We start from the raw sequence: 21,619 nt of genomic DNA, 5'->3' as shown, positions 1-21,619 counted from the left end.
AAGGACTGGCGATTCTGACGCTATTCTCGGCGAGTGCTTTCTTTTGTTCGAGAGTACCGTAGCATGGCTCGTCTTTGTCTGGTGTTGTTGGTCTTTGATGCAGCCAAGCCCTCTTCTTACATCGAACCACGGACAAGGCTGAAGCGTCAGACACGAGCAAAGTCAACAAAGAAGGACGAAATGGACCCGGGCGGGCAAAATGCACGCATGATGCCATGGTTCTCGAAGAACAAAGCCATCTGCCCGGCTGCTCTCGCCGAGTCTCTGCGTTCCGTTCCGGCAATGCACTCATGGGTTCGTCAGAGGCTACAAGGTTGCCAGTCAGCGATGCACCCTGCTTGTTCTCGACTTTCTTTTCAGCTCTCTCTCAAGCAAAACGTAGTGTGAAAGAAGAGCCGAGGCCGTCCTCGTGCCCATGCTTCAGTCGTCACAGCCGCGCCGTGTCGACGTTTCCGGAAACTCTGGATTCCGCAGGTAGCGCCACCGCCATTGTTCTCATCGTGACTTGGCTGAGTGAGACCAAAGAAAAAAAAACAAAGCCTCAATTCATTCATGGCTGGGGCTTATTCCAGAAGCCAGTATGATTGCCGAAACCGTGCATACCACGACTCGGTGGTTGACACAAATATCAAAGCAGTCTTTGTTGTGAGACTCTTGATCGGGTGCGTGCCCTATTTGCGTCGACTCCAAAGCCTCGTGTGGTAGGTTGCAACGCTCGGAAGTCGCGTGCGCCATCATCGGCTCTTCTCTCTTCACCGTCTGTTTCGACGAGCGAGATCAGTGTCCCCCATGTCGTTTACTGGTGTGAAACAAGAGCGTGAAACAAGGGCGGTTTGCGCTAGCTTCGGTCTAAGCCCGTGGGACGGGGACGGGACAGATGAAGAGTCGTCATGCTCATGCTAAGATGCTGGGGGATGAGAGTAAGAGTAGGATCGGTAGGCAAGACCGGGCGATATCAGAACCTGGTATTGAATGCCGGGACTAGGGATCGGCTGAGACGAAGCGTGTTCCCCCATTGGAATTTGTGAGGGAATTCGGAAGCAGCGTGGTCAAGGCAACGTCGAATGGGATGACACTCGAATTGCGTCTTGGTCTTCGCCGTTTCCCGCTATGAAATGTGACGAGTGAATCAATCATCTTACGTTGGCAGGAACTGGATGGAATCCTACACGTCGTGGATATTGACTTGGGAAGCTTGGTGGTGAGACCCATGTCCCAGTCGGCAGATGGAGTGGAGGATTGTCTCGCATGTGATTGGTTCCCAGACACGAAATGGTTGGCCAGAAGATGCCTGCACTTCATGCCAGGAACCCGAGGCACCTCAGAGTCTGTTTCTGGACAGCCGCATGCTGCAGAGACCCGTTCTCACTCGAACGAGCTGCTGCAGTGGGCGATTCAGCGGGCGGGGTGGGACGCTTCAGGTGTTGCTGCTGGGCTGTTGCTGACTGAGAGTCGAGTCCCGTCCGTCGGGTTGGTCAGGGCAGGGCTCACAACCGCCAACAACATCAACACCACGCAATATTCATGTTTGCATCACCAACGGCGTCTGGAACCACCAAAATTCCTTATCTCCTACCTGCTTACGCCCCTGAGCAACGCATCCGTCCATTCTGTCACTGCTGCATCAAGCTCATCTCTTGACCCATTGACTTTCTCGGCCAGGTGACCCCCGTAGCGCAACGTCGCCATTTCCCATCCCATCCGTGACAACCCCCCCGGTCATGCCGATGCCCAAATCAAGACAGCAGCCCTCCAGCCGCCCGTCCGCCACGCACCAAGAGGAGAAACCGTTTGGTTTTTTGAGCCCCCTCTGTTAGACTAATCCCTGTCTTCCTGTGGCGACCGCGCCCCTGGCTACTGGTGTGGCTTGCAGATTTCATCGACCTTCTGGTCTCGTTGTCGCATCACCGCCCGACCCTTCATCCTTGTCCACCACCTCCACCTCCAGACACACGCACGCAAGCAAAGCAGCGCAGTCATCAGCTCCGTCGCATTCCCCCTTCTTCGCAACCCTCTGCGCGCGCCCTGCAACGTGCGCTCGATCCCTGTTTCGCCCGACTCTTGCGCCCTCGTCCAACGTGTCGTCGCGACCCCGTTTCTCGGTTCACGAGGTGGCTCGACCGTGTTCCTCTCTTGTTTCTCGTCGACCTTGCTCCCGACTCCTTACATTCCTCTCTCCGTACGTCGTCACTCGACCCAGTTCTGAAACAGCCCGACTCCCAAAAGAGGATCCCCTTCCTCCGCTTTGTCGACTCTGCCCTCCGTTCCCAGCTTCCGATCTCACCGCCCTTGCCCTTGTCTCGACACTCCTCCAGGCTTCAATCTGCCTCTCTACCGCCTCTCGGCTTTCGCCTTGTGCCTTGTTCCTCACCCCTGCTCCACATCTTCCAGAACGATACCCGTCTCCAAGTCCAAACCCTGACGCTGTTCTGACGCTGCCCTCCATCAACCACACCCTCCCTCGAGATACATATTAAGAGCCTCCCCCCATCAACTTGCCCACCATGTCAACTGCTGCTCAAGAAGAGTTCAACGACCTAGTCGCCAAGAACACCCATCGCGAGACTCTCCACCCTGAAGACCGCAACGACTCTGATCTTGGGGATATCGAAGACCTCGACGAGGAAGACACCTTTCGCAACAACCAGATCGACGCCGCTATGCGCATGCCTACTATGGATCGCCTCACTGGCGCTGGCGCCACTGAGATCAAGCTCCCCCGGCCTCTTTCGACAGCGGCCGCTCCACTGGCGTCAAGGGCGTCATCGCTGATGCTCGAAACTACGAGGCTGCCCGCAAAAACAAATGGCGACACCGTGTGCGCACTGCCCGCAACAGCATCTTCGGCATCGATGCCGCCGTCCAGCCTCCTCCCAGGAGCGAGACCAGCGAGTCCGAAGATGATGTCAGGAGTGATGCCGATGAGGAGTCTTTCCTCCAGCAGTGGAGAGAGAGCCGGAGGCGCGAGCTCGAGAGCGAGGCCAACCGTGCCGTGAGGAACCGGAGAACCAGCCCCAGTGTTCGCATCTATGGTAGACTGGATGAGGTGGATGCTCTAGGATATCTCGACGCTATTGAGAAGGTGGGACGGGAAACCACCGTTGTCGTCTTTGTCTATGACCATGAGGTATGTTTAGCCTTTTCCCACCTGAGATGGAACATAATGCTAACTTGCGCAGTGCGAGGTTTCGGCTACTATCGAGTCGGCGCTTATGCCTCTGGTTAAGAACAACCCCGAGGTTCACTTTGTCAAGGTCCACTACGAGGAGATCGAGTTTGACAACGCTGCCGTGCCAGCTATGCTGGCTTACCGGAATCAGGGCGACCTGTTTGCCAACCTGACTGGTCTGATCGAGATGATCCCCGACGATGAGATCTTTGGCACCTCATCGCTGAAGGAGCTTTTCCAGAAGCACACCATCCTATGATATGTCCGGACCATATCACGCCATATCACACATACTTTACACTAATGCGGCCATGTCTACGACAACAATCACTATTACTTCTCGTAGTCGTCAGGCCACCTTGACGACTCTTATTACGATACCCCAGACACAGCGCTAGCTCCCACAGGAGGGATAGATTCACGCTGGCCTTTTTTGTTTCCTTTGTCATATCGATGGAGTTTGGATGCCACGGAGTCTGCACTGCACTGCCTTTTTTACAGTCTGAACTCGGGTTGAAAGAGTGTGATGAGAACATTGGAATGAAGACGGGCGGAGCCCATGGGATAGAATACGGGAATTCATGGGATGAAGATAGAGATACCCTACCTTATACATGTGGACACCTGGGTACTTGGGATGGGAAGGGGGATACTATGAATTCGCTTGATATTGAATTGCACGAATAATCATGAGATTGGACGTCCATCTTGGCAGTATAGAAGCATCAATCAAAGATTCCAAACATGTTGATCATCCCGTTTAAATGATTGGATAAATAGCATTATTGCCTTTGCCAGGGTACTTGGCATGGGGTCCAACCAGAAGGGCAACAGACCCCTAACTCTTAGCAAACACTCCTATTCTGCGAGGAAATAATCTCCCTAAAATATAAGAAAAAATAGGAAAAGATCTGAGTATAGGAATCAGTGCTCTGTACTGACGCGGGCATAAAGCGATGCCTTCCTACTGGTGTCTCATTCTTTTCTTAGACCGCGTGCTTGGGTAGGCGAGACAACAAGGAGACAGGCTGCTGACATAGGACTGATTTTCGGAATTGGACAGAAGATACCGAGGATATAGTCTGTAAAGTCCTCACAAAGAAGTGTCGTAAGTTGTCTTTTTGGTTGGTGAAGGCTTGTCGTGAACAAGCCGGAAGTCACTGGTGGTTCAAGTCCGAGAGTCGTGGCGGTTACAGAGCCTCATTACAAACTCGGTGTGTTTCAAGAGGAGGGCAAAAGCCCGGTACTTTGAAAGTGAAGTTGCCCGTGGTTGCCGTGAGTTAGCATGTGTGTTGCTAAAGGATTCTCTATGGTTGGTTAAAGTGGCTTTGAGGAGTCATCTTGAGACAAAAGGGTGAGGATGCATATAGACACGCACGAGTTGTTGGTGCCATACGCACGAGAGTCTTACGTCATACGACGCCGAGACAACTTTAAAGAGATACGGCCCGCCAAGGGGATGAAAGACAACACTTTAGCCCTGAGGGAGAGCGAGAAACACTCGGCCAGATTTAGCCCCCCACGTTGGGCTCAAAGAGCTCTTTGAGATCTGGAGGCCATGATATGGCGCAAGGGAAAGCGACAGCGGTGAGCTGATAGCAATCAAGTTGACTAGCCCGTACAAGGCCTAAACGGTCAAGTGAACGAGTCGGTTTCGGCGGTTAATGGCGAACCTGGCCTGACAGGAGACGCAAAGGAGGTTGTCGAGATGCTCACGCGGGCCAAAAGTGGATTGATCGAGCGAGGGAAGAGGTCTCAAATACCCCGCAGTTGCGCTAGGGAGAGTCACGACGGTTCTTGGTGGGGGGCGGAGCTTGCGATAGCGGCATGCACGACGATAACGATGGCATCAGTAACAGCACCCTTGGTTGAAGCCGAGGAGACCTACAAGAGGAAGAGAAGGGTATTTAGAGGCCTCTTGGTCAGTGAAGGTGAGTCTCTGTTCAACCCTGTTTCTCACCAGAACTCCCAGCAGAGAGAAGGAGGTTGCTCATGGGACTTAGGGGACCTTTGATCTGACGTGAATGGCATGGATGGGGGGACTGGTGGATCCTTCAAGGTGCCGTCGACAGGGACCCCAGTTTAAGTGACGACAGTGAGGGACAGGAAGGCATCAAAGATGAGAAACACTTCGGCCGTCAGAGAAGGAGAGAAAACCGTGTTTTTGTTGAATATGCAAGAAGAGAATTACTCAAACTGTAGTCATTGGCTTTGACTCTTTCTCTGCTGCTGGTAGAGTTCAGGTACAATACCTAATGGAAATCGAGAGGTAGCAGGTACATCGATATCTGCCTCAGCGTGATCCACCGCACCTCATGCTCTGTCAGCCGTCCTTCTTGATGTGAATTGTCCTGCTTGTCTGCCTTGGTCCAGCCTGCATCTTCCTCTCCTCTCCAGCATCAAAATACACTTCTTTCAACTTCATGGAAACACGTCTTCATCTCTCCCGCCATCCGCTTGATATCCCCGGCTTCCGTGCTGGCCTGACGCCAAGCGTGCCTCCCATCTTATCAGCTCCCGAGCTAAATTAATCCATCCATATCCACGACGACCCAAACTCCCGGACTGTGCGCCTATCAAAGTCACACCCGTTTTTGCGACATCCTCCCCATCAAAGGTCTTCAGGGCAAGAGAACGCCAGGGCTTTCGTTTGACTTTTTTGTCCCTCATCTCTCGACATCGCCCCCCGCTGCCTGCGACGACGCTTTTTATTCACCCGAGCTTAAAACCTGCAGAGAGCGCTTCTGCCCAACCCCAGGACCGCATCTGCTTCTCCACCTGTTGTTTGCCTCGTTCTCGGTCAAAGGACAGCCCCAGGCAGGCAACCAGCTCGAGACGCCTTCACCACACGGACCCGGAGGAACTTGGAACAGCGATTCTAGGGACTGTGAAGGCCAAACTTCGGCCTCTTCTAATCATCTGTCAGTTTTTCTTTCCTTTCCTTTCCCTTCTTCAACTTCTCCTCCTCCCAACTTCCCTCCTGGACTCATCGCAATTACACCTTCACCTTGATGCCCTGAGGCTGTCTTTCCCCGCCATCCATCCATCGCCTCCTACGCCTACTCCCCCTCCCCATTTTCCGGCCATCCGCTCACCCCTCACCTCTTCATCCCGCACTCTTTTGCCCCTCGTCGACTTCACCTGACACCTCATCATTTCATCCTCAACAGGCTATACCCGCTGCTATGAAGCTGGTGATGGAATAGCCCAGCCCGTCTTCGCTTCTTTGCTCTCGCCTCGTTATGGAACGGCAGGACCCTGATACTCTCTGCACCCCGCCTGCCGTCATTCGTGATACTGATTCCCGATCGACTCGCCCATTACTATCGTCAGCGCCCTCGGCCTTTACGCTTACACAAGCTCACCAGCGCCGCTCGACGACACCTATCTCCTCTCGCCCACCGACGCCGGCGAGCAACACATCTACGCCTGCAGCACCAGGCCGAAGCCCGCTCTGGACATCAGAGCCCACTCTTCGATTCCCTCGCCCACAAGGCAGCCGGCACCTCGCCAACTGGATCTCGTCCAGCAACCCCGACATCATGCGTGTCACAACCACCTCCGACGACGTCGGCTTGTCCGAGTCCACATATGAACTAATCTCGGGCACCGACACCGAGTCCCAGGACGGCAACTATACCGGCTCTATCAGCGAGTCCGTCGGCTCCCTCGACTTCCACCGTCCCGACGACGTACACAGCTTCGCCGGCACCGAGCAGACCAACGACGACGAATCGCTTGCCGATGAATATGAACCTCTTTCTCAACCCTCCCAGCAGGGCTCTGAGGAAGGCCCCGATACCACCGACGCCGCGCAGACCTCGCCGCAAGAGCAGAGCTGGGCAACTGTTGTCAAGAACGGGTCGCATCCCGAGGTTGAACAGGAGCCTGAGCCCCAACACCAACCCGAACCCGAGGTCAACGCCGAATCTGAGTCCGAATCAGAGGACGAGGGCCTCTCAAGAACCTCTCTTGACTATACCCAGCAGAGCCTCAAGGCTCCGTCGATTCCACCCCCGACGCTAGCAACATCATGCAACCACCTTCTCCTGATGATGTCGAGGAGGATGCAGACACCAAGCGGGCAAGATTCCACACATGGCTCAGAGGCGTACAGGCCACAGAGGCCCGCCCTTGGCAATCAGTGTTGGATGCCGCAAGTTCGGCACTTCCAGGCCTGCTCTTTGCCCTTGTCCTGGCGGCTTTGATCCCCGTCTTCCTCTCCCCACCTTGCAACACTGCGGCACCCCACACCCCCGCAGCCACTTCCGCTCTCACGACAGCCCCCACTCCATTGTCCTTTACTTCAAGAGCCTCGTCGTCGACGCCGAGAGTCCAGCCCACATCGACTCGGGTGGCCGAGCTGTTCCCGCTCGAGAACATCCAGCCCAACAATTGGCGCTTCCCGGGCCCAAAACCCGATGTGACGGTCACCAGGCACAAGGGCAACTTCCTCATCCATGTGGCCCAGGATGTCAAGGATTCTTGGCTCTCCAGAAAGTGCCTCCTTTTTACTGCCCAGCGTGGCGAAGAGAATGTCCGGTTTTCTGTTTCGTCTGTTGACGAAGGCCTGCTTCTCAAGTTCCCGAACGAAGAGGCGCACGGCACAGTCAAGGTTGACATCCGTACTACTTGCTGGCCAAGAATTGGCAAGACCCTTCGGATCACCTTTGAGAAGGGCATTATTTCAGAAGCTCTGGAACTATCCAAAGCCTTTGCTCAGAACCTCCCTGAGCTTGTCCCCGCTGCTGCTCAAGAGGCAGAGCGGCGCCTTGAGGGAGCCAAGCGCTCGCTGGAGACAGCCACTGACAACTTCATCATGACATCCGACAGTCTGCTCAAGACTCTCACTGCCAGGTTCCATGAAACCCACAGATCTCTTGGTTGGATCAAGAAGGACATTCGAGACCGCGTTAGACTCGCTAAGGAGGACGTCTCAAAGAGGCTCGAGGACGTGGCGGACCAGGTCAAGCAGCGCCTCCCCAACGCTGACGTTGTGCAACAGCAGGCTCGACTGGGTCTACTCGATGCTCAGATCTCGGCCAAGCTTTGGTGGCTGAAGTTGACAGCCGGCAACGACGAGCATACCCGATATCAGCTCAAGGCCAAGGAGTTCATGGCCAGAAAGCTGGCCGAAATCAAGAACCGCCGAAAGCTCGCGCGCGAAACGACGAAGCAAAAGGCCTACGAGCCCCTTTGGGCCAAGATGCTTGGTGGCACTCGATGAGAAGGGAAGGCCTCGATGGTAGAAAGGGGCAAGATTCTTGCAAATTTGTGGCGTAGAGGTTTTCTCGGTCTATTTCATCGTTATTGTTATGTTTTTGCGAGCACCTTTGTGTGATGGCCGGAACCTGGGTTGGCAATATTGAGGTATGGGTCAAGGCTAGGTACTGGACTGGAGTTAGTGGGCACTCATACCGTCATGTAGAGGTGCTTTTTGTTGTTTTAGTTTCTTTCGGTGGCCTCTCTTCTCCTTTATTTTACGGTATTCGATGGTCTCATGATTCCCCCTGCTGCCAGTCTCAGCGTGCATTTCGTCTTGGGCTATGCTGCGACTACCTGGGGGTAGAGGCTAGTCGTTTAATGGGCAAGATCAAGAAGGATAAATGATTAAAATTGGGAGGGCCAAAATGTTGGGTGGTGGATGGAAATGAGCCATCGTGCCAGTTCCCTAGCAACGCAACTAACAAAGACACTGTTGTGGAGGTGAAGATAGGGGTCTTGGGACCGCTGGGAAATGGGAGAGTCAGGATTTCTCGAGGTAGAAATATCTTGGATAGGTAGTTCAAGAAGATGTTGTCTTCCAAGTCTACATACTCCGAAACCCTCGACTTTTAACAAAATCCTTGTATGACAGCCCAATATCAATATCCATGCATGTTTGTGTCGAAGCAGTTCGAACATCAAGGTCTTCACGTGCTCCACCAATGCGCTAGCACAAGAAGGAACCCCACATGCAATTTTGGGCTCGCCCGTCTGCCTGATGAGCACCTAATGGCCAGAATGTACCTGCACAGCATGATTTTGCTTGAAAGTGACCTTTGTGCAGCGCATGGATCTATCTCCTCCCCAATCACAGGCTGGCATTGTTGACCTATGCAGCGAGTACAGCAGCACAGAATGGGGAAAAGGAGGGGCACTCGGTGGTGGTAGGCGTGGGCGGCGGCCTGACATAGAAGGTACCTAAGGTAGGTAGCGAGAAAACAAATCACCAGACTTTGACCGCACCCAAAACGCAACCCACTTCCACCATCTCCCAGACATCACCACCGCATCTTTCAGTTATCTCTGACCCCCTGAGCGCCACCCGTCGTTCCCAGCTGGCATTTGCATATTCGCATTCTGCTTCTCCGGTAAGTCCCCCGAGCGCCTTTTATTTTATCTTCTTTTTCGCCGTTTTCCCTCGCCCGTTGCTGGGGAGCACGCATGGATCTGAACCCCTCCCCGCCAAAACAGGGAGAGGAGGGGTAAAACCATGACTGGGGTTTTTGGACAAAAAAAAAGTTGCTGACGTCTGAGGGGCAACAGTTTTTCCCAGTCTACAATCTCGACCGAACAAACAACCGCCAAAATGTCTGCTTCCGAGCCCACTGAGCCCAAGGTCGAGGAGACCAAGGTTGAGGAGACCAAGCCCGAGACCACCCCTGCCGCTGAGGCCGAGGGCAGCGCCGACAAGCCCGTGACGTCCTCGTCCGTGTTCTCCATGTTCGGTGGTGGCGCCAAGAAGGAGAAGAAGGACGAGGATGAGGACCGCGGCGACAACTCGGGCAGCGCCAAGGCCCAGCGAGAGGCTGCTGAGGCTGCCAAGGGCGATGTATGTTGTTTCCGGACCCCAGCTGAGCTGCGTTCCTCGTCACCATTCCAGTGCTAACGTGTTTTTGCCCTTATAGGAGGAGGTGGCCCCCGAGTCCGAGGATGTCCACTTCGAGCCCGTCATCAAGCTGACCGAGAAGGTCGAGACCAAGACCAACGAGGAGGCCGAGGAGCAGACCTTCAAGATGCGCGCCAAGCTCTTCAAGTTCGTCAAGGAGAGCAGCGAGTGGAAGGAGCGCGGCACCGGCGACGTCCGCCTGCTCAAGCACAAGGAGAACGGCAAGACCCGACTCGTCATGCGCCGAGACAAGACCCTCAAGGTCTGCGCCAACCACTACATCGTGCCCGAGATGAAGCTCTCCCCCAACGTTGGCTCCGACCGCAGCTGGGTGTGGAACGCCGCCGCCGATGTCAGCGAGGGTGAGCCCGAGGCTGTTACCCTGGCTATTCGATTCGCCAACTCTGAGAGTATGTGCTAGACTTTATATTTGTGGTCAAGAACTTGTTGCTAACACGTCTGCAGACGCCAACCTCTTCAAGGACTCTTTCATGAAGGCCCAGAAGGAGAACGAGGAGATCTTCAACAAGGCTCAGGAGGCCGATGCTCCCGCTTCCTAAGGAGCCTCCCATTTACTCCCTTCCCCTCCCCTTCCCCCTTCACGGCCGGCCCAGACACCATAGAGGATACACACTCGCTTGTAGTCCCAAATGGCTGAGGCCGGCTTTGCTCTGAACCCCAGACACATCACAACATCGAATAACCCCTTCACATTGTCGTGGGCTATTGACCCATCGACTTCGCATACACACGCACACGCAGCACCCCATCATAACGCGCAAAGCACTACGCCACCGAATTCTCAACCTGTTCTGGCATCGATGAACAGAGTATGCTGGGGAGTGGAAAGGCGAGGTGGGCGTCTCCTCGGGAGCTCTCACCTCGAGGCGGGTTTGGTGGATGGATGGATAGCAAACATTGTAGGAGCATTCAAATCACATAGCACCCTCAGTTGAAAGAAGTAAAAGAAAAAAATTCGATAGACCCTTGTGCTGCCCACGTGTGAGCTACGTAATTACCTTGAAGTTGACTCCAGGAGAAGTGCCGGAGAATTGGTTTGGTTCGTGCGGGTTTGGCTGGTGTGGCTGAAGCGTGGCTGACAAGAACTGCTCAGTCAGTCAAGTCTCAGCTCAGCTGGCTTGCGGTATGACGACTTTGACCAAGTGAGTGGAAGCCTGGACAGAGGAACTGAATCATGCACGCTGAACTGTGTCATGAAGCCTCTCCGGCGTATGCATCTATCTGCCTCTTGGACGAGCTTGCTAGGTACCTAGCCAGGCTTCTGCTGGGATCCGCCTGTTGGGAGTCTCGCGGTGACTTGAAAGGGGGATCCCAGTCGCCAACAAACGCTGCAGTCTTACAAAGGAACAGGCAGGCAGGCACCCGTTCGTTCGCCTTGAGATAGGATCTGATAGCCGTCCCGTCTGGTCAGAAAAAAAGAACCTTGACATGCCACGCTTCGTTCACGTCACCGTTCCGATGGACGGGACAGGTGCCCTGTTCCCCTGCGTCAAGCCTAGTGACGAGGATACGCAGTGGAGCAGCGACCTGAACCCGAAGCGTCCAGCCCCCAGGGCCATCGTGTCTTGGGAGTGCCCGTCGTCGTGTCGTCAGTTGGTCCGGTGTGCTGTGCTGTGCTGTGCTATGCCCTGAAGTGCTTCCACTAGACGCTCAGCAGCGACAAACATCAGGCCCATCGCTGGTCTTCCTTCCTGTTCCCGTCCATTGCCCACGTCGACCCTCCTCAGCCTCATCAAAGAAACCAGAGTCTCCCCCAATCCCGCTTGGACATTTTCTGTTCCCCTTGCCTCATCTTTTCTCTCTCTCTTCTTCTTCTCCCTCTAGCCCCTGTCCTGGCATCCATCGCCCGCAAAACATCACCCCTTGCTACCCGAACCTGACGCTTCCTCGCTGTGCCATCTTTCCTTAGCTGACCTGTGCTGGGCTTGAAAGGCCTGCCTGTCTGTCTGCCTGCCTCACACGCGCCGGGGCGCTCTTGCTTGCCTTCCCCCCGCCCAGCCGACTCTTCCGCCTCCGCTTTCCGCCGCCTCAGCCAGCCAGCACTGGCACTGTACCTTGGCCTGGCATTTTGTCCCCCTTGTAATTCTCTCTCCCACCTTGTTGTGTGTCCCGTCTTGTCTGTGTGTCCAATCCTTCCTCATTCTTGATCAAAACACCCCCGGAGAATATCGACGACGCTCCGTTTGGCTTTTTTTTGTGTCAGAGTATCTAAGGCAAGGACGAGACAGGAGGAAAATATGTTGGTTGAGGTGAGTCTGAAAATCCAATTGCTCGACCCGTGGATATTGTCCGATTTTTTGCCCCCCAGCCGCCTCCGTCGTTGTTCCTTTGCCCTCCGCGTGTTGTTGTTTGGTTTCTGGTCATCATTTTTCGCTTTCGCTTTCTTTTCCGATGGGTTGGAGGCTTTGGTTCGTTCCTCGGTGATTCACCGGCCTTGAGCGCGTGTGCTCTCGCGCGCCGCACGAACGAGGCTCTGCCGGGGGAGAGGGTTGCCAGTGGTCTGCCGGTGACGGGATGGACGTTGCGCGTTGGGGTCGGACAGCGAGAAACAGCTGGCCATGATGGCTTCGACCGCTGGTTCCTAGTGGCAAGCTCCCGACACTGTCCACCTCGAGCGTGAGGTTGCCCTTGCCTTTCCCGTTTGCTCTGCTCCTATTGTGTTTCGTTTGTTGTGCGAGCTGCTGCTTCACCCTGATTCTTCTTCATCACCCTCGCGGCCATCGCTCTTGTTGCCTTTGCCTTCTCCAACATCGTCGTCACCCTTCACGCCAGCGCGTTTCTTCTCTTTTCTCTTTCCCACCAAGCACTTGTGTTACTGTGCGACTCTGCCGCCATCTCCAGTCCGCTGCTCTTGCCCCGTATCTACACACGCCCTCCTGGTGGTTTGCGCGCCGACCCGCAGACCACATCGCACCCTGCGCATCTCAGCCACGATGCCTTCACGAAACCGCCAAACTACACCGCGCAAGATCAGATTTAAGAAGGCTGCTAATGACATCCAGCGCAAAATCAAAGTTGTCACCGAACAACATGTCATGTGAGTTTGGTCTCTTCTGGTCGTGCAGCTGGCTCCCCGCCTGTTCGACCCAGTTGCATGCCGTTTCTGGTGGCACTCTGGTTCGGATGAGGCGAGATCTTGAGGCGCACAAGACTAACAGCGCCGCCTATAGCGACAAGCCCTCGCCCATGGAGGCATTCCCCATGCGAGAATGGAGCTTGAAGATCTTCCTGCTGGACGAGGATGGCAACGAGCGACCTGCCGATGTCTTCAACAAGGTTGTCTACAACCTGCACCCCACCTTTGAGAATCCCGTTCAGAGTATGAATCCCTTCCTGGCTATTCGCTTGGCCTTTTCTCGGCTATTGAAGCAGTAGGACTAACGGCATGCGTTCTGCCTTGTAGCGTTCACCAAGGCTCCCTTCACGTGTCAGAATGAGGGTTGGGGCGAGTTCGAGATTAGCATCGATTGCTACACCACGGAGAAGACCAAGCTGGCTCCCATCATCCAAGACCTCAACTTCCAAAAGAACAAGTACGATGTGACGCACACCGTCGTGTTCAAGAACCCCTCCCAGAACTTGCAGGAGCGCCTGCGAGAGACGGGCCCTCTTCCCACGGATGATGATCATCGACCCAAGAAGAAGGGACTCGCAACCAAGAAGAGTGCTCAGAAGTACGACTACGAGAAGATCGCTGAAGCACTGGAGAAGCTTGAGGAGGAAGATTTGCTGCGCGTTATCCAGCTCATCAACGAAAACAAGGGTCCAGACACCTACATAAGAAGTGATGTAGAGGGTGAGTCTTCCTACGCATCTCCAATTCACCAAACAGCCATTGCCCCACCCTGCTTCCCTCAACCGTCGTTTGTTGCGTTTTCCAGGAAATTGATGAATCCGGTGGGCTAATAGTGGATGACTTGACTAAAGCCGGAGAGTTTTCGATTGATCTCTACACGATGCCGGACATTCTGACAACGAAGCTGTGGGATCACCTCGTAAGTATTCCTGCTTGATTGCCTTCCTTCGGCCCCATTGATTACTGACATCTATAACCCGACAACAGTCCAAGAAGGGCCTCGTCAGCTAGAGGCTCGCTCTCAAGTCTTAGTGTCGCACCCTACTGTTGCTTTCGCAACAACTGGGCCTACGATTTGCGCTGGAAAACTGCAAAGGGATCCGTGGTTTAGGAAAAATGACGAGTAATGAGCATGGGTGGTCGAAGTGGAAGCGAGAGGAAACCGAAGGAACGATACTTTGATGGTCGGAACGTGGACTTACATGGACCAAGGATGGCTGGACAGCCTCGACGGAGCAGCTTGGAGTTTTGGATCTAAGCTTCCTCTCCGCACCATGACCTTTCACAGAAGATGTAAATCTTTCACAGCAAAGCACGGGAGCAAAATGATGTTACCGAAGGACGTTGAACCATACGAGCTGGAGAAGTTGTGTGTGAGTGGAATTGGCCAATGACATGAGGTCTTGGCCCGTCTCGGCCGGCCACGCTCGGGGCCGTATTTTGGACCGACGGGCCCGGATGGATCAACAAGGCGGGAATCGGCGTCTCACCGGATCGGAAGTGGTGTATCGGCGCGGCGTGTGGTCTGGGGTCCAGGGGCCGATGCTAGGAAGATAGGTATCGAACCCGACTGGCTGACTGGGGGAGGAAGCTTGTAGTTTTTGAGTCTTGTATCATTGTCCGGGGAGATGGAAGCACGGATGACAGATGGTGTGTGTATTATGAAGTCTTAGACGACAATTCTATCAATGTATTTGATACTTGCGTAGGTTGATGCTGAATCTTGGATGATGGACGGATGATGTGACAATAGGCATGATGTTACTGGAACCAAATTGAGCTGCCCTGCGAGGTGATGTTGCGTGGCAGGCATCCATGGCATGATGCATGTAGACTGCCTGTTCACTGGAGATGGGGGCCAAGTTACCTGACGTTTGGCTGAAGATTCTGACTTTCATCAAGGTAGCTATTTCAGGCTCTCGGTTTCCACGATTCTAGTCAACAGTCCCCTCAAGTCGAAGCTCTATCCCCTGCTTCTACGGACCAACTGCCGGTCCGGTTGGACTTCTTCCTGAACGGGGCGGCGGCGGCATGACCGGGCTTCGACTCTGGGGACACGGGGAGATTACCACTCGCCGCGTGAGCCGCATCGGCACTTGTGGCACCAAGCATGTAGGTATCACGGAGGAGGCGGCTTCAATGTCACGTCGGCACTAGTGGAGTGTTTGGGACTCGGTAAGCACGGGTTCTTCGGCAGTGATGGGGGGAGGGGAGGATCTCGAGCAGGGGTGCGCGAAGAGATTGTGGGGAGAAAGACGGACGAGGTCTGCTGGGCAAGTTTGCGGCCGCTTGTCCAAGGGAAGACTCCGCTTGAGTGCGTTTGTGTTTACGTACGCGGACAAGGGACGAGATCCGGGGGCTGCCTGTGCTCTTACATGGATTGGATATGGAGAGGGAGAAAAGAGATGCGTGGTAGAGGGAAGCATGGGTATTTGGAATTCGGGGAGTCAGCCATGGATGGTTTGGTTGCTGCATAGTATATGTCCCCTGTCTGGTTCAAGATAAGAGCCTCTTGGCCATCCGGATAGTTGTGGGATGTACTATCTCCGGGCCGGGACCGGGACCGGAAATCTCGGGGAACGGAGGATATTGGCGGAGGAGTAGGAGGAGTTGGGTTGGATTGTTGGATGTGCGTGATGTATGGCGAATGCGAGCAAAGACGTCGTGTCTTTTTTTCCTGTGTGTGTGTGTGTGGGCATCAAGGAGGATGCGACGTGCCAGGCATGGATGGATGCAAGAGCAGGTACCGACAAGAAATGAGGCGGCTGATGGATAGTGTGCCATTGACGAATGAGATGATGGACCAGCCGCCCCGGAATTTTTATCTAAACCTCCATCTGCGGGGTTGGCGAGGTTGGACATGTTCTTGTTTTTTCTTTACCCCAGATGAAAGTGGGAAAGAATGCCATCATGGGAGCAAGGATAGCCGGTCTGTGCGGTGAAGGGACAGAAGACTGTCCCTTCTGACAAGGATTGGTGTTTTCGAAGGTGTCGTCTCTCGAGTTTTACGTATACTAAGGTTTAGCAGTAATGTACGTAAGAGTGAACAAGATGGGGGGCGCAAGAGATGGAGATGGAGATGGAGGCGTTGACAACGTGACCAGCGCCTCGGGGTTGGTGATTGGTTCGTGCGGGTGAGGATGAGAGGGGCGGAGGGGGGCCTGTCAAAGAGGTGCCGCTTTGCAGATCAAGAGGCGAGGGAGGGGAGTTTTGTCGGTGGGAAAAGGTGATGGCTGGCGAGTTGAGTATCATGAGGAATTGATCATGCTTCTTGTAAGAAACCACATCAACTCGGTTATCCAGAGACTTGTTTGATGCCATCTACCCTTGTGTTAACGATATCTTTCCTTTCTTTTTCTCCCGGCTGACTGCTGCACGAGATTGGATCTCTGGTCCTTGCTCCCTCGATCGCCTGCAGCAGGACCCAGACACGCAGTGCGTCGCAGCGAACAGCGATATCAAGGTTCCATGGGCCGTGTGAGCCAATGGGGCCTCGTCTTACTTATCGAGTTGCCTCTCTTGGGATAAGCCAGGACTCGGCGATTTGAATGGGGGGAACTTCTTTTTTTTTTCTCCCCCTGTGTCACGATTTTTTTCTAGTGGCCCTTTTGGATATTAATGATAAGAGAGGAGTAGGGGGAGTGTGTGTTGTTCTTTTCTTACCTCTTCTCCTCGTACAATTGCGGCACGGGACTCGCTAGGCTGTGATGGGCCATGACCTTGCCTTGCCCTCCACTGCCTCATGTCAACTGGAACCTCGATCCAAGCCTGCCTCCAATCGCCCGCTGTCCTTTCAGCATCACATTATCAAGTCGTCACCTGACACCCCGTGTGCTGGTTACGCTTCCCAACTTCTTCTCCCTCCTACATCATCGTCATCATCATTGTCATTTGGTACACGCCCCCTGGCCATTGATTGACGAGGGCAAGTTGCCATTGTGATTGGTACGTTCACCCCTCGAGTGCTCGACAACAGGTAGAGAGGTACACCTGGCGGTCGGGTGCCTTTGCCTGGACCTGACCAACAACTGTTGACGCTCACAAAGCATACCCAGGTACTACCACGCCTCTCTCTGGATTGCTCAGCACCTCAACGGGTCGTTGCAGTCAAAGTCCCGCCTCACCCCCCACCAACCTACTTACTGTACCTTTCTTTCCCCTCCCGTCCCCGTCTTTGACAACATGGAATGAAAAAATCTCTGTTGTTCACAACGTCCAGACCCCAGAGCTCGTGCTAGCTCCTTTCTTAGTAGCGCCTCTAGAACGTCTCATTTTGGGGACGACAAGGTCCTTGCGTCTTGTCTTACGTTTCTAACCAACAAGGCCTCGGCTGCGAACAAACCACACTGGTCCAATCGAGTCCGTCCCTTGACCTCTTGTTTCCCCTCCCCTTGTTCCCCTTCTTTCTCAAGCCTCCCCACAAGAACAACCCTCGAACAACTTAACACAAAAAGACGGGTACGTACCGCACCGTGTGCACGCCAACCTCGACTCCATCTGCTCACCCAACCCAGCGGGCCAGCGACTCCAAAAGGACTGCTCTCCCCCAGTTCCGCTTCTCCTCGGCCCACGTCTTTTCCTTTGGCCTTGCTCAACCGCAGCAAACCGAACCGAACCTCGACATCGTTCCCCCAATCGCCCTTATCGCTCTATCGCTACCGCCCTCTCGTTCACTGCGTTCGCCAGGCCAGCTTGCTGCCGAGCTGCCTGCCGCCCAGCACGGTGACCACGCTTCTCCTCGGCGCCGTCGAGCTGCCGCCCAACCGTGCCCGTCTGCACTCCTCCGATCCCACCGTGTCTGACCCCCCACCGCCGCGCTCCGCTCCGTTGCCCCCGTCCCCGATACCGTGAACCGTCCGAATCTTCGACTTCCGGTCCGACACTTTTCGACGGGACGCACGAGTTACCATGGCCCCGTACGGTGCCACTCAGCCGGCATCCGGGGCCTCCGAATCCAGTCCCGCTGGCTCGACTATCACGGCCGGCCAGCAGCAGACCCCCGCGCAGTCAGCTGCGAACCAGAACCAGAGTGGCCAGCATAAACGCGTTTACCAGGCCTGCATCCCCTGCCGCAGACGCAAAGTTCGTTGCGACCTCGGCAGTGTCGACAACCCGCATGACCCGCCTTGCGTGCGCTGTCGCCGTGAGAGCAAAGAATGCTTCTTCAGCGCAACGCGTCGCAAGCGCAAGACTGAAGACGACGGCAGTGATGCCGACGAGTACATCATCAGGAACGGCCGCAAGCGCCTTCACGTCAGCAGGAGCCCCCCTCCATTTGTCGAACGCCGCGCTTATAGCGCCATGCCACTGACGCCCGGCGGCTCTCATGGACGTAACCAGCCCCTGCGCCGACCGGACGGCTCTAGGGGTGGCCGCACCAGGAGGAGTAGCGAGTTGGAGGAGACGGCGACGCGAACCAGACGCTCGAGAATTTTGAGGCCCAGACTGTGATGCGGCGGGGTGTGTTTGGTCCGCAGGATGCCCTTGACCTGCTCTATAAGGCGGCTACAGACAGGTACGTTACCCCGGCCTCCATCGGCTTCTTGGCCCTAGGGATCTCCTTCCTATTTCCGCTTCTTGACCCCCCTCGCATGCTATCGGTCCAAGCATCAGGTGCTAACATGGAACAAGTCCCGCGATGGAACATGAACGCAGAGAGAGCTCTTCATCAGCTCGTCCTCCTCCCCCTCAGCCTCCCCATGATCCCTACAACTATCCCAGCAATCCCAGACAGACCTCAAGGCCTCCTCAGATGGAGCAGCCCATCGACCCTGAGCTGTCGCGGCCTGAGCTGAGCTCACAGCCCGGGTATGTCGAGGCCATTAAGGCATGGCAGCGCTTTCGCTTCGTCCGTGCCGGTTGGTTCACGGCGCTCGAGGCGATCGAGTACATCGACTAGTAAGCCGAACCTCGCTGACTTCTATTCAATACATGCTAACTTGACTAGCTACTACAAATACCTTTCCCCTCTGACACCCATTTCACCACCGACCTTCAGCAATCCCGCCTCTCATGTCACCTTACTCTATGAAGAACCTATCCTCACAGTCACCCTCCTCACGATCGCATCGCGATACCGGAAAATGCCGGGTACTGGCGGACATTGTCGATCACACGCCATCCACGAACAGCTCTGGATGTACCTGCGCGGCATGATCGAGCGGTGTCTATGGGGCCAAGAGGCATTTGGAGGCGGATTCTGCGTCCCACCCAGTGCCAGCGCCATCTTTGACGAGAGTCAGACCAGTAGTACAGCGCCTTGGCGCGGATTGCGCAAGGGCAGTCTGCGGACATTAGGAACAATCGAGTCATTGATGATCCTGACAGAGTGGCATCCACGGGCACTACACTTCCCACCCACCGAAGCCACTGACGAGTTGGTTTTGCCCATGGAGAGCGGCTATCAGCCCATCACGGCCGCCGATGAAGACCCGAGTAAAACCCTAGGCCATGGCTTTGGTGGCAAGAGGATCGAGAGCTGGCTCGAGCCTGCATGGAGAAGTGATCGAATGTGTTGGATGCTGCTCAGTACCGCCAACGGACTCGCATACGAACTGGGTGTCTTTGATGATATTGACGAGCTACTCAAGGACGACGCCATCACGCGCCCTGAGTACAAGGAGGAAACATATCGGCAGCGAGCTTTCCGAATCAAGCGGCTGCTACTCATCTACACGACACAGCTGGCTGGACGCCTCGGCTGGACCAACATGGCACCGTCTCAACTCCGAACAAAGGACCCTGCCATCCGCCGACAACGGCCTATGTCACATGAGGGTACCACACCAGGAACGAACCCTTCGTCCCTGTCAAATGCCTTCAACTACGTTCCAGACCTGGACCTCGACGACCAGATCATCCACTGCTGGGCGGGAATCAGCCATCTTATGGAGATGGGCAACGAGAGGATCTTCCGTTCCCGGAAGCACACGACGACGATCATTCAAAATGGCAAATACGTCGACATCCTCAAGGATTTTGCGCCCCTGCTGCGTGACTGGTGGAGGGAGTTTGAACTGTTCACACTGCCCGAGTTCATACGCCATATCTTGACCATCGAGTACGAGTATGTTCGCATCTACATCAACTCGCTCTCGCTGCAAGCTGTTGTCGAGCGCTGCACAAACCAAGCCGGAGTGACCGCGAACTCGAACCACCACGCTGCACAAAACGGACACCCACAATTGTCACCTCAGACCATGATTAACTATGGGAAGCTGCCGCTGGGACAGCTTGGTGGTTTCACCTCGCATGACCAGGAATACATCCGTGAGGTGGTTGAGGGAAGTCGAAACCTCCTCCGCACCGTTGTCGAGGGCCTGCTACCAGGAGACTATCTCAAGCACGCCCCTGTTCGAACATACTTCCGTATCATTAGTGGTGCTATGTTCCTGCTCAAAACCTTTGCGCTCGGTGCCCCGCGATCAGACGTCCGAATGAGCATCGAATTGATGGATTCAACCGTCGAGGCGCTTCGCAACTGCGTCGTGGATGATGTGCATTTGGGTATCCGGTTCGCAGACCTGCTCGACTCTTTGACGAGCCGTCTTCGAAACCGCTTCATCCAGGCACCCACGATGCAGCAGGCTTCGGGCAAGGGTCAGAGTCCTGTCCCTGAGACAGGACTAGATGGCGAAGGCGAGGGTATTAGCATGAATGGCGAGGACGGTGCAAACTGGGTCGGAGGTCACGCCCAAAGACTTCGAGATGGGCTGAACGGAAACCGTAAGTTGCTTCAGTTATTGATATTGAAACATGCTAACAAGCTCAATGTAGACCGACCTCACTCACCTACACATGAAGCCAACAACATTTCGGCCACGCCCTTTGATCTCTCGACGCAGAACTTTCCCTATCCCGGCAACGCCTCTCTCGGCCCGTCAACTCCCAACGTCGTCGAGAGCGCCGTGGCCAATATGGATGTCAGCCTCTTCGAGGACTGGAACAACCAGGGCAACGAGATGTGGTATCTCCCACCCGGACCGGCTTTCTTCCAGAACGTCGAGAACACGTCGGTCGCTATGGGCCCCGAGGGCGTCAACGTAGGAGGACTCGACCTGCTCGAGTACATGGCCATGGACCCCTCCCAGTTCCCGGGTCTGGATCCATCTGGTCCACCGACGAGCAACCCGTAGACATGACCAGCAGTGCAAGTGTATGCACCTCGAGTTTCGACCTTTTTTTTTCGCATGACCTATTCTTATCGGCCGGTTAGTTTTCTTGATCGACACGAACGAGTCTTTCAGCAATCACCGCTACGATGGTGATTCCAGTTTATTCATGTTTCTTTTCTCTTTACATATATTCTATCCTTCGTTGGAAGTCACCAACCAGGAATCAAAAATCGGCGAGGCATCGATCGGCTTGGACGATGGCAGCAGTATTGTCACCATTAGAGAACTCAAAATGAGGGTCCAAAGAAAGTTAGCGGACGATAGCTCATGGAAAAAGGGGGCTTATAGGAAGTTGTGAAGGAAATGAG

At 54.8% G+C, this 21,619-nt stretch overlaps 6 protein-coding genes across 6 annotated transcripts; all 6 read left to right on the top strand.

Annotated features, from left to right (window-relative positions):
- Nucleotides 1–2,504: 2,504 nt before the first annotated feature.
- MRS44_008868 (uncharacterized protein) lies at nucleotides 2,505–3,428 on the top strand (the record flags this gene model as incomplete). The annotated part of the gene is made up of 3 exons (XM_065621092.1): nucleotides 2,505–2,752; nucleotides 2,839–3,127; nucleotides 3,180–3,428. 3 exons carry the CDS (start codon nucleotides 2,505–2,507, stop codon nucleotides 3,426–3,428), a joined length of 786 nt encoding a protein of 261 aa, XP_065477164.1.
- A 2,983-nt stretch (nucleotides 3,429–6,411) lies between these two features.
- MRS44_008867 (uncharacterized protein) lies at nucleotides 6,412–8,396 on the top strand (the record flags this gene model as incomplete). Its single annotated transcript, XM_065621091.1, has 2 exons — nucleotides 6,412–7,280; nucleotides 7,331–8,396. The coding sequence occupies 2 exons, from the start codon at nucleotides 6,412–6,414 to the stop codon at nucleotides 8,394–8,396; spliced, it is 1,935 nt and encodes a 644-aa protein (XP_065477163.1).
- A 1,344-nt stretch (nucleotides 8,397–9,740) lies between these two features.
- MRS44_008866 (uncharacterized protein) lies at nucleotides 9,741–10,600 on the top strand (the record flags this gene model as incomplete). The annotated part of the gene is made up of 3 exons (XM_046269710.2): nucleotides 9,741–9,983; nucleotides 10,060–10,450; nucleotides 10,506–10,600. 3 exons carry the CDS (start codon nucleotides 9,741–9,743, stop codon nucleotides 10,598–10,600), a joined length of 729 nt encoding a protein of 242 aa, XP_046132318.1.
- Nucleotides 10,601–12,994: 2,394 nt separating this feature from the next.
- MRS44_008865 (uncharacterized protein) lies at nucleotides 12,995–14,148 on the top strand (the record flags this gene model as incomplete). Its single annotated transcript, XM_065621090.1, has 5 exons — nucleotides 12,995–13,098; nucleotides 13,220–13,380; nucleotides 13,465–13,857; nucleotides 13,989–14,056; nucleotides 14,125–14,148. The coding sequence occupies 5 exons, from the start codon at nucleotides 12,995–12,997 to the stop codon at nucleotides 14,146–14,148; spliced, it is 750 nt and encodes a 249-aa protein (XP_065477162.1).
- Nucleotides 14,149–18,045: 3,897 nt separating this feature from the next.
- MRS44_008864 (uncharacterized protein) lies at nucleotides 18,046–18,588 on the top strand (the record flags this gene model as incomplete). The annotated part of the gene is made up of 1 exon (XM_065621089.1): nucleotides 18,046–18,588. One exon carries the CDS (start codon nucleotides 18,046–18,048, stop codon nucleotides 18,586–18,588), a length of 543 nt encoding a protein of 180 aa, XP_065477161.1.
- Nucleotides 18,589–18,775: 187 nt separating this feature from the next.
- Nucleotides 18,776–21,272, top strand: MRS44_008863 (uncharacterized protein; the record flags this gene model as incomplete). The annotated part of the gene is made up of 3 exons (XM_065621088.1): nucleotides 18,776–19,035; nucleotides 19,085–20,862; nucleotides 20,914–21,272. The coding sequence occupies 3 exons, from the start codon at nucleotides 18,776–18,778 to the stop codon at nucleotides 21,270–21,272; spliced, it is 2,397 nt and encodes a 798-aa protein (XP_065477160.1).
- Nucleotides 21,273–21,619: the final 347 nt, after the last annotated feature.

Source organism: Fusarium solani (genome assembly GCF_023522795.1).
Source record: "Fusarium solani strain SB1 chromosome Unknown bctg00000005, whole genome shotgun sequence".
NCBI classification, from domain to species: Eukaryota; Fungi; Ascomycota; class Sordariomycetes; order Hypocreales; family Nectriaceae; genus Fusarium; species Fusarium solani.
This window is presented reverse-complemented; position numbering and strand designations above follow the sequence as displayed.